The sequence below is a fragment of the Mustela lutreola genome, chromosome 6, assembly GCF_030435805.1.
Source record: "Mustela lutreola isolate mMusLut2 chromosome 6, mMusLut2.pri, whole genome shotgun sequence".
NCBI classification, from domain to species: Eukaryota; Metazoa; Chordata; class Mammalia; order Carnivora; family Mustelidae; genus Mustela; species Mustela lutreola.
The window spans coordinates 150,835,313-150,847,339 of record NC_081295.1 but is presented as its reverse complement, the minus strand read 5'-3'; the positions used below and the strand labels follow the sequence as shown (position 1 = coordinate 150,847,339).

At 46.3% G+C, this 12,027-nt stretch overlaps 1 protein-coding gene across 1 annotated transcript in view; it reads left to right on the top strand.

Annotated features, from left to right (window-relative positions):
- Positions 1–11,834, top strand: part of MBOAT1 (membrane bound O-acyltransferase domain containing 1) — a 111,437-nt gene extending 99,603 nt beyond the window's left edge. Inside the window, exons 12-13 of the mRNA XM_059179441.1 lie at positions 1,008–1,159; positions 10,611–11,834. Coding sequence (XP_059035424.1) covers positions 1,008–1,159; positions 10,611–10,737 — 279 coding nt within the window. The 3' untranslated portion in view covers positions 10,738–11,834. The remainder of the gene's footprint in view (positions 1–1,007; positions 1,160–10,610) is intronic.
- The last annotated feature ends 193 nt before the right edge of the window (positions 11,835–12,027 follow it).

Below are 12,027 nucleotides of genomic sequence, written 5' to 3'. Positions count from 1 at the left end.
CCCATTTTAGTTAGGTGAACGTTTGCCGGAATATATGTGTGAACAACAATGATAATTGATTACAACTTATGCTGATCAGTGTACTTTTTGAATAAAGTATGTATTGTACCTGGGAAACAGAACACATTTTCTCTTCTGCCATTCATCTGCCTAGATTATAAAAGTAAAGAACAAATGGCCAGGACACACTAAAACAAGGAAGAGAATTTTATTAATATATCCAGATTTATTATTCCTGAAGATGTCTTTAGCTCTGTGATCTCAGCTGGTATAAAAGCATTGACTTATATCAAGCCTTTCTTTTGGATGGTCTGGAAATATTTTTTCAAATGAGTTAGGTAGAGGGTGGAGAGGACTGATAGGCTTCCCAGGAGAATGAACTCAATAATGAAATGTCTTATGGGCTTTCTGATACACTCATGCATTCCCACTGGAGGGAGCTCTTGCTCTCTCTTGAACTTGGGGCCGAGAAGAAGTTTTTAACCTACCTCAGAGCGTACCATTGTTTTAGCTGTGCCTTTGATTCTTGGATCTGGGAATTAGGTTTCTTTCTGGAGGCCCATCTAGTCCCATATGTCAAAAGACCTACAAATTAATTATCGGAAAATGAAATTTTCCATAATTAAAAATGTATCAGATTAATGTTTGCTGACATGGAATAAGATTTTTGATGCATTACTAAATGAAAAAAAAAAAAAAAAAAAAGGCTAGAAAATCTATGCCATCAGTGAAAATACAAATATGGGAATGTATGAGTAGAGAAAGGCTTGGGAGGTTATGTGCCAAGTTTATAAACAGTGCTTTTTTTCTGAGGAGAGGTCCAAAAAATAAATTTTTTCACTTAATTCTTTGTTCTTTGGACATAAATATTTTTATAATAATAATAAAAACCATAATGGTACTTTGGATCGCCTGTATTCCTGAAGTATATGGCCTACATGCACAGAATAAGTTTTTATTTTTTATACCCACCTCTCACCCCCGGTTTTGCCTTCCTTGGCTTGCAGGTGAGGAACAACTTCCGCCATTACTTCCGTTCCTCAAAAGCCCTCCAGGTTGCATATGATGTGGTCACCTGGGCGGTCACTCAGCTGGCTGTCTCTTACACCGTTGCACCCTTCGTCATGTTGGCCGTGGAGCCAACCATCAGCTTATACAAGTGAGTCTTCATTGTTCTCAGGGGCTGATTCCTACCCTGGTCTGTTCTGTGTTTGACTTGGGGGTTGGTGAACTGGATCATTCAGCTTCAACATGAAAATGTCCATAGACAGCTTTGAGAGGAGTTGCTTATCTGAGGGATCCCAGCAGACACATAGCAGTACCCCTGAGCGAACCTGGTGGTGGGCAACCCTTTGGATATTCCTGACATAATGAAGGGACGCTAGGACCGTGAATTTTGAAGGGCTACATCTGGATTATAAACTCAAGAGGGTGAATTTGCTGCCCTTGCTTTTTCTTCCCGGGGTCAGGCTGTGTTGGAGTCTCAGGGGGCATCCTGAGAGCAGGACAGAGGCGGGTGCGGGTAGCAGCTGGTGTTCACATGAAGAATTTATGGTGTGAGCTGTTGGGGGTGGAGGGGAAGAGATAGACCAGACCCGAGATGCCAGGCCTTTATAGTCAACCCCCAGGGGGCCTGAGGAACTCTAAAACTATTCTCTCGCTTACTTGTGCTATTTCACTCAGGTTGAATGAGTGTGTTTCTACTCATTTCTACTCAGCCAAGTGGTTGTGTGACCTGAGGCAAGTGATGAGGCTCTTACCTGGCTTTTCTCACCTACAAGTGAGGGTAAGAGTAGATTCATTCACAAAGTGCCCTTTTAGGATTGAAATGAGGAGAACGTGCAAAGGGCTCAGCCTAGCCCCTGGCATACAGTCTGTACTCGGTTGGCTCGGACTTGTATTGCACTGACTGAGAGCTTGTCCCGGCTTTTGGAGGTTATTCTGAAGTCCTTGCTCTGCTTTAAAACCGAACAATGCAAACAGGCCCTACCCCTCAGTGGGGGTTTCCTCGTAGTTGTCCCACGGGTCAGAAACGATCAGAGCGGCTTTTCCTACTCAAGACACAGATAGCAAGGCCAGGAGAGATTGTTTCTCCCACCCAGGTTATAGGAAAAGAAGGTGGAGGGAAGTATGTATTTCTAGGGAAGTCTGTTTCTGTACCACCACGTAGCTCGTAGGAGTTATGTCAGTATGACCTGGAAGCTGAGCTGGTTTATGCACAGATGTTTCTAGATGGGGGGATGCCAGAATAGCCGGAAGAATTCTAGTCTCCAGCAACAGGAGCTCAGAGGGTAGCTGCTACAGAGGGAGGAGCACGAACCCTTTCAGCTCTGGAGTAAGAACATTGAAATTGAGCTCCCTCTTCAGAGAGAAATCCCCCTGTAGGTACCCCCCATTTCACTGAGCTCCCTCTTCTGAAAGATTTCCCCCTGTCACTATCTGAGAGAGATCTCGCCTCTCCATACCCTCTTTTCATGGAGCTCCCTCTTCTGCTGGTATCCCCCATCAGTACCTCCCTTCACTGAGCTCCCTCTTCTGAGAGATAGGACCCATACAACTATCGGAGAGATATCCGTCTGAACCCCCCCATTCACTGAGCTCCCTTTCCTGATATCCCCCTGTAAGTACCTCCCTTCACTGAGCTCCCTCTTCTGAGGGATATCCCCCCTCTCCATACCTTCCCTTCACTATATCAGATATTTTTTATATATAAGAATTTATAATTTATATGTAAGAATTTCTTATATATAAGAACTATAGACTTTACTATACAGATATATCCGATAACCCCCCATACCCTCTCTTGTCACTCCTCAACCTTAACTGAGCTCCTCCTTCCTAACCTCTGTTCTCTGACCTCCCTCTTCTGGAGATATCCCCACTGTCAGTACCCCTCTTCTGAGAGATTTTCTTTTTGTCACTACCTTCCCCTTCACTGAGCTCCCTAAGAGATAGCCCCACTCTTCCTACCCTTCCTTCACTGAGCTGCTTCTTCTGAGAGATATGTCCCCTGTCACTACTCCCCTGTCACTAAGCACCATCTTCTGAGAGATCGCCCCCTGTCAGTACCTCCCGTTTCACTGAGCTCCCTCTTCAGAGATAACCCCCTCAGTATTTCCCTTCACTGAGCCTCCTCTACTGAGTGATTTCCCCTTTGTCACTACACTCCCTTTCACTGGGCTCCCTCTTCTGAGAGAGATCCTCCCTGACAGTAACCTCCCTTCATGGAGCTCCCTCTTCTGAAATACACTTCCCTGTCAGTACCCCCTCTTTACGGAGCTCCCTCTTCTGAGTGATTTCCCCTTGGTCACGACGCCCCCTTCACTGAGCTGCCTCTTCTGAGTGATATTCCCTACCCCCCACCCCGCTCCATTCCCGCTCCATACCCTCCCTTCACTATATCAGATATTTCTTATATATTTATTATTTATATGAGAATTTCTTATATATATAAGAATTATGGACTTCTCTATACAGATATATCAGATACCCCCCCCCCCCATACCCTCCTTTTCACTACTCAATCTTAACTGAGCTCTCTCTTCTGAGGGATATCCCACTATAACTACCCCCCCTTCACTGAGCTCCCTCTTCTGAGATACCTCCTCTCAGTACCTCCCCTTCATTAAACTACCTCTTCTGAGATACTTCCCTGTCAGTAACCCCCTTCCCTGCCTTTCCTGAAAGATATTGTCCTTTTGAGTATCCCTTCGTTGAGTTCCCTCTTCTGAAGAGACATCCCCCGTCACTGAGAGATGTGCCCCATATCCTTACCCTCCCTTCACTGAGCTCCCACTTCTGAGAGATAGCCCCACTCCCTTCACTGAGCCCCTTCTTCTGAGTGATATGCCCCCTGTCAGTACCCCTGTTTCACTGGGGTCCCTCTTCTGAGAGATACCCCCCCATCAGTACCCTCACTTCACTAAGCTCCGTCTTCTGACAGATCCTCCCTGTCAGTACTCTCCCTTACCAGAGCTCCCTCTTCTGAGATACCTCCATCAGTACCCCCACTTCACTGAGCTCCCTCTTCCTAGAGATATCCCTCCATCACTATCTGAGAGAGATCACCCCTCAGTACCCTCCCTTCACAGAGCTCCTTCTTTTGATATCCCCCAGTCATTACCCCTTCACTGATCTCCCTCTTCTGAGAGATATTCCTCTGTCACTACCTCCCCTGCACCGAGCTCCGTCTTCTGAGAGATATCCCCCCTCTCCCCACCTTCCCTTCACTGATCTCCCTCTTCTGAAAGATATCCCCCCTGTCACTAACCACCCCCCTGCCACTGAGCTCCCTCCTCTGAGAGGTATCGCCCTGGTCAGTATCCCTGCTTCACTGAGCTCCCTCTTCTGAGAGATACCCCCCATCTACTAACCCCCTTTCCCTGAGCTTCCTCTCCTGAGATACCACCCCCTGTCAGTAACCCCCTTCACTGAGCTCTCTTTCCTGAAAGGTATCCCCCTGTGAGTACCCTCCCCTTCACTGATCTCCCTCTTCTGAGAGATATCCCCGCTCTTCCTACCCTCCTTTCACTGAGCTGCTGCTTCTGAGAGATAACCCCCTGTGACTTCCCCCTTCATTAAACTCCTTCTTCTGAAGATAACCCCGGGTTAGTCCTCTTCTGAGAGATAGGTATCTTCTGAGAGCTGTCCCTCAGGGTAGTACCCCTCTGAGATACACCTATCTTCTGAGAGATCTCCCTCTTGTTCGTAACCCCCCTTCACTGAGATCCATCTTCTGAGAGATATCCCCCTGTTACTAGCCCCCTTCACTGAGCTTCCTCTTCTGAGAGAGATCCCTCCTCTCCAAACCTTCCCTTCACTGTTTTCAGATACTTTTTTTTTTTTTTTTAAAGATTTTATTTATTTATTTGACAGATAAGAAATCACAAGTAGGCAGGGAGGCAGGCAGAGAGAGAGAGGGGAGGAAGCAGGCTCCCTGCAGAGCAGAGAGCCCAATGTGGGGCTCGATCCACACATTATTATAAGTTGTAATTTTTATATATAAGAAATCATAGACTTCACTATACAGATATATCACATATCCCCCCTCTCCAGACCCTCCCTGTCACTACTCAACCTTCACTGAGCCTCCTTTTTGAGGGACATCCTATCACTACCTCTCCTTCACTGAACTCCCTCTACCGAGAAATATCCTTCTCTGTACCCCCCTTCAATGAGCTCCCTCATCTGAGAGGTAACCCCATGGTTACTGCCCTCCCCCACACTCCCTGAGCTCCCTCTTCTGAGAGATTTCTCCTTTGTCACTACCCTGCCCTTCACTGAGCTCTCTCTTCTGAGAACTATCTCTCCTGTCACTACCCCCCTTCACTAGCTCCCTCTTCTGAAAGATATGGCCCTATCAGTACCCTCCTTTACTGAACTCTCTCCTCTGAGAGATATCCCTTTTGTCACTACCCTCCCCTTCCCTGAGCTCCCTCTTCTGCAAGATACCCCCCACTCCCTACCTCCCTTCACTGAGCTCCCTCTTCTGAGTGATTCCACCCATCAGTACCCCCTTCAATGAGTTCCCTCTTCTGAGAAACTCCCCTGTCAGCAACCCCTTTCTCTGAGCTCTCTCTCCTGAGAGATATCCCCCTCTCCATACACTCTCTTTACTGAGCTGCTTCTTTGAGAGTTATCCCCCTATTCATAGCTCCTCTTCACCTTCACTGAGCTCCTTCTTCTGAAAGATAGCCCCGTAACTACCTTACTTTCACTGAGCTCCCTCTTTTGAGAGATATCTTCCCTGTTAGTATACACACTCACTATGTTCCTTCTTCTGAGAGCTCACTCCCCATCTCCGTAACCCCCCACCCCACGGAGCTCCCTGTTGGAGATATTCCCTCTCTGAGTAACCCCTTTCACTGAGTTCCCTCTTCTGAGAGATATTCTCCTGTCACTATACCCCCTTCACTAAACTCCCTCTTCTGAGTGATACCCCCCATCAGTACCCGCTTCACTGAGCTCCCTTTCCTGAGAGAGATCCCCCTGTCAGTACCCTCCCTTTACTGAGTTCCCTCTTTGAGAGCTATCCTCCCTGTTCATAACCCCTCTTCACTGAGCTCCTTCTTCTGAAAGACATCCCCCCTGTTTCTACCTTCCCTTCACTGAGCGCCTTCTTCTGGGAGATATCTTCCTGCACTACCCCGCACCCCCCTTTCACTGAGTCCCTCTTGGGAGATATCCTCCCTGTCAGTACACACGCTCGATATGTTCCTTCTTCTGAGAGCGCTCCCTCCTCTCTATAACCCCCCTCACTAAACGCCCTATTGGAGATATTCCCTCTCTGAGTAACCCCTTTCGCTGAGCTCCCTCTTCTGAGAGATATCCCCCCTCTCCCTCCCCTCCCTTCACTAAACTCCTTCTGAGAAATATCCCCCTCTCAGTACTCTCCCTTCACTGAGCTCCCTCTTCTGAGAGGTATCTTCCCTGTCAGTACCCAAATTCACTGTGCTCCTCCTTCTGAGAGCTACTCCCCTCTACGTAACCCTCGTCACTGTGCTCCCTCTCAGAGATATTCCCCCTCTGACTAACCCTCTTGACTGAGCTCCCTCTTCTGAGACATAACCCCTCATCACTATCCCTCTTCACTGAGCTCTCTCTCCTGAGAGCTATCCCCCCCCATCAGTACCCTCCCTTTATTGAGCTCCCTCTTTGAGAGATATCCCCTTATTCATAACCCCCCTCACTGAGCTCCCTCTTCTGAGAGTTATCCCCCCTCTCCCTACCCTTTCACTGAGCCCCCACCTCTGAGAGTTAGTCCCCTTGTCAGTAGCCTCCCTTCATGAGCTCCCTCTTCTGAGAGATCTCCCCTGTCAGTACCCCGTTCCATTGAGCTCCCTCATTTGAGAGGTGGTCCCGCCCCCCGCCACCTGCTCTGCCCTGGCTCTCAGCTGGTTTGCCCCCTCCATGCTCACCCTGAGGGCAGGCCCCCTCACACACAGCTCCATCTTCTTACCCGCTGCAGCTGTGACCTCCGGCCAATATTTGCCCTTTGCAGTCTACATTTTCACACGGAGCTGGTTTTGTTAGCGCTCTTGCTAGCAAGTCGTACCTCGCTATGCCCCAGTATTCTCAGGGCTTGATACTGCTGAGTGGGTGATTTTTTTTTTTTTTTCATGTGGTAGCAGAAATGACCAAATTCAACTCAACACCATTTCATACCTTATGTTTGCTGGGCACCGTTCTAGAAGCTGGCGAGAATGTGGTGAGAACAAAAGAGCCATCAGTCCTGGTCCCACGGAGAGGCTAGTTTGATGGAGGAGACAGGCATTAACGGACCGATTTATAACTACTCACTGAAATCATTTTCTGAGTGAATGGTACAAAGATCAGACTCCCGACTGGCCATCCAGGGCAGCCTTGGGGTGAAAGTGGCCTTTGGGCTAAGACCTGGGCTACAGAGGAGGCGTGAAAATGGACATAGTGTGTGTGAGGATGGGGGGGCGGGGGGCGAGCCGGAGCACTCGGCACTGCGCTCCAGACACAGGGAAGCATAGACAGGCCCCTTGTGCTAGAGGAGGTCTGGCACTGGAGCCCCAAGTGCCATGAGTGTTGGCAGAGGGTAGACTCTGTGGTAACTAGCAGTGAGCGGGGCGAGAGAGAAGCAGGGGTCAGGGTCCCTGTTTATCCTTGCAGGAAGTGGAAACTCAGAGTGGGTAATTGAAGAAAACTCACACAGTTGGACCGGAGTTTCAGACCCAAAGTTCCTTTACAGCAAGAACAGTAGAAAGAATGTTTCTTCGGGAGAAGCTGCTTGGGAAGAATGTTACTGGTGGACAATCAGGCTAAATAGGGATTTGTGTGAGAGAACATGCATGTAACGGACGACAGCGTGCTGGCTCCTACACTTGCGGGCTCTAGGGGAAGAATCCGATCCAATCCAGATCACCCAAGGAGATTTCCGTTTCTCTTCACACGCAGTCATTCCCTATCCAGACCAGCTCTGTCCCCTAGAAGTGTCTGCAATGACAGAAATGCCATCTGACGTATTAGCCATGAGCACATGTGGCTAGTGTGACTGAGGAACTGAATTTTCAGTTTTATCTTCTCTTAATTAATTTGAATTTTAAGTCACATGTTGCCAGAGGCGATCCTAGATGGCTTCTCAAAAGGGAGCCTGCTTCTCCCTCTCCTGCTCTCCCTGCTTGTGCTCTTTCACTCTCTCTTAAATAAATAAGTAAAATCTTTATTTAAAAAAAAAAGTGTTTTCAGCATCTCTTAAGACAATCACTGAATCTGATGGAAGAAATGAAAATGGAATCGTCTTTTAGTGGAGGTAGGTCTGGTTATATTCCAGATCTGTTCCCCACTGGGGGCTAATTGTGTCACCGGCAGTGAATGACAGGTGTATGCAAATCGGCTGCTCAGTCTGTCCTCCGCTGCTTAACATTTCAATTTCAGACATGCTTTATTTTTAAACGTAGTCAGTTTTCAATCTATCAGGACTTCATAACTTTAAATTCCTCCCTAATCTTCTTTCTTCTAAGCTGTAAATGAGTCCCAAGTGAGCACTTCAATGTGTTATGAAAGAACCTGTCTTCACTCAGAACGCTAGGACTAAGTACAGACTGAGTGAATTCAACAACAATTTCTCACCATTGTGGAGTCTGGGAAGTCCAAGATCAAGGCGCCCCAGATTCAGTTTCTGGTGGAAGCTCTCTTCTGGGCTTAAGGAAGACTGCCTTCTCACTGTGCCCTGACTTGGCAGAGAGAGATGAGAGATAGAAACACACAGGGACAGCTTCTGCTCTGGTTTCTATTTTCTTATAAAGGCACTAATCCATCATGGGGGCCTCACCCCAACCAAATTACCTCTCCAAGCTCTACTTCTCCAAATACCATATTTAGTCCATAGCAGAATGTTGCTATGAACCCATTTTGAAAAGCAAAACTACATACGTTAAGTATATGACCCTTAAATTCACGTGCAAGGATGTTAGAATTTGTATAGATATTTTTGCAGATAACAAAGTCCTCGAGCGTGGGAACTGTGCCTTGTTCATCTGTGCATCTGGAGTACCTAGATCAGCCCTAGCGTGCTCCATACATCTTGTTTTTCCATAATAAAAAGATAAAATAGGTCTTAAAATTTTAGAAAAATATGGTGGGTCAGAATAGGTTTCTAAACTTTGCCAGGGGTTTGAAATATTTTTCCCTTGACTCCTAAAATATGTGGCTTTAACATAATTGTTCCAGTGTAGCTCTGGTCACATAGGAGAGATTGTGGCAAAACGTAAGAGCAAAGTATACAGATGTGCAGGCTGAAATTTATGCCTGTTGCGAACCCTAGTTTACACCTGTTGAGCCAGTGTGTCTGTCTGTGGAACTCTTTCATTCTCTGTGTTTTGGCTTAGACAATAAAAGAGTTGCTCACTTACCTGGGGCTGGTTCGATTCTGGGAGCCCCTCATGCCCACTTTTACTTTCCATGGTTTCAGTCATGGTCATGTGCTCTCCGGAGACCAGTGATCCTCCTTCTGATGTATTTGGTCAGAAGGTCAGGCATAGCCCCACGCTGCTAATTTAAATCATCTCCCGTCATCACAAGAAGGGTGAGTATAGTACCACTATACTGGATTTTGAGAGAGAAGAGACCACATTTTCATAGTATGAAACCTGTCCTCCAGCTCAGTGGGAGGAGAGTATACCCTTACCTCGTATACTTGTCTTGTTTCCCCTCCCCCTGAAGGAAGAGATGGGGGCTTTGCCTTTTTGTAGATCCTCGTTTAATGCTTTGTACATCCAAAGCAGTAAATGCTTATTGAGAGAATGAGTGAAGATGTGTTCCCTTCTGTTAGAAGTCTTGACTATTCTGTAGACATTTGGGGGGAAGTTTAGGGGATAAGTAAATTATCGGATTCCAATGTGTCTGACCTTATGATCACAGAAGCTGAGGAATGATACATGAATCCATTGTGGGTCTTTTCCCCTCCTTTTAACATTACTTTTTCCTTGCTCTTCAAACAGCATTGGAGAAAGCCTAAGTTAGCCTTTCCAAAAGGATCTAGAACAATTGTACAAATGCAAGCTGTTTCTAATCAATTACATTTACAGATACGCCCAGTATGGTCTACTCTGTGCTCAGTGTGCTGAACACATTTATGCAATAAAAGTCCCACAGACTCAAAAGCAACACTTGTTTCTTATTAGTTTGGATGAAAGCGATTTTCAGAGTTATGGAGTAAGCTTTGAAAATCTGGATTCTTCTGGCTCCTAACACACACAAGAAGAACCCCTTATGCTTGAGTACATCAGCTAAAGTGTAGGCTGTGTTTGTGTCTAGGGAACAGAATATAGGGTTTGCATTTTCCTGTATCCTCATATATTTTGAGTATTAGGGGATTCTGACTGTCTGTCGTGGGATTAATGTTCTTTGTCTGCTTCTGGCAGCAGGACAGTACTGTGTCTGTCTGCAGACAGGCTGATGAGTTTGCTATACCCAGTCCTGTGGCTTTGGCCCGTCTGTGGCCTGCTCACCTGCTGGAGGTTTCCGCGGTGTGGACTGAAGCCGGTCTCTTGCTGGACTGCAGATGGTGTGATCACACGCATGTGACATTTCCCGTTTGTATCCTTGTGTGCAATTTAACTTTTGTGTATGTTTTATTCTAGGTCCATGTATTTTTATTTACACATCATAAGTCTCCTGATAATACTCTTTCTGCCAATCAAACCACACGCTCATATCCAGAGGCAGCCTCAGACTCTGAACTCCATTAATAAGAAAAAAAAAGACTGATCCCTCCAAGGAAGCTGAGCAAGTAAAACTGCAAAATGTCACAAAAAGAAGATCAAAGACTCAAGGGTTCGCCAGGGACTTGGAAGTGATGTTTACATGCTTTTTTTTTTTTTTTAAGTGCAGGGAGTATTTTATAAAGTCTTTTATATGATTAAGTCAGCCATGTCCAGTTGATTTAATATTTCCGAGGACATTTGAGTGGTGTGAAGACTGTGCCGGCTTTGTAGACAGAGACTGGCCATTCTGGGCTGCTGGGTCTTTGCTTTTCTGGCATGATTTCCCATCCCTGGAACCCGGACATCTGCTCCAGAAGGCAGAAGGTGGTTGCCGACAGAGCTTGTCTTCCAGAACATACCCCAGCCAGACACAGTTGTTCCTTGGGAAGCTGCAGACCCTTTGAGCACAGCGACTACGCAGAAGACCGTGGAAGAGAGGATCCTGCAAGGAGGAGCCAGGAGGACTTGCTGTGAACACTTCAGTGGACTGAAAGGCATGCCCTGAAGTAGGCTGCATTTTTTTTTCCTCGCAGGGACAGAACGCTTCCCTTTTTTCTTTGAACTGAGCCAAGATTGGAAATCAGAAAGTCTCCCGTGCGCGTACCCCAGGAGTCTAGGAAGGGCTACTGTTTTCCATTTCACATGCACCCTCTGCCTTGCCCAGGGATGGCCTTGAGAAACACCCAAATGTTTGCACCACCAAAGGCAGCAAAATGTCTTTTAAATAAGTAATTAAAAAAAAAAAAGGTAATTTAAAATTATATAGAAGCTTGGTAAGAAGCAACAGACATTTTTCTCTTTGCTCCCCTCATTTCATAGAGGTGTGAATGATCATGGCTGTGATGACACGTGGGCTGGTTTTCACTTTTCTGATTTTGCAGCTGATGAAATCAGACTGTTTTAGTTGAATCTGAAGATCATTTTTAACTTTGTTATGAATGTGCTGTGGTTCCTTTCAGGGACTTCTCTTGGGTAGTAATTCTATGTGGGAGAAAGAAACATGGTATCAAGTGTGCAAAACAATACTGGTGATGCTGATAATTACATGTTGCAATGGTGTGCCCTCAAATAAATGCCTCGGGAGAAGAGAACCTGTTCAAATCAGATGGTCAAAAATGGGATGCATACTGAATGAATACTGTGTTTCTATATAAAGGAAATGTTTCTGAACAGAAAGGTTATTTTTTTGTTTCTGGGAGTGGAGACCACACATTCTGAAGCATGTGTGTATATTTGTGTGTTTCAACAAATATGCACAAACTTAAGGTTTTTACTTGTTCAAATTTGAGCACTT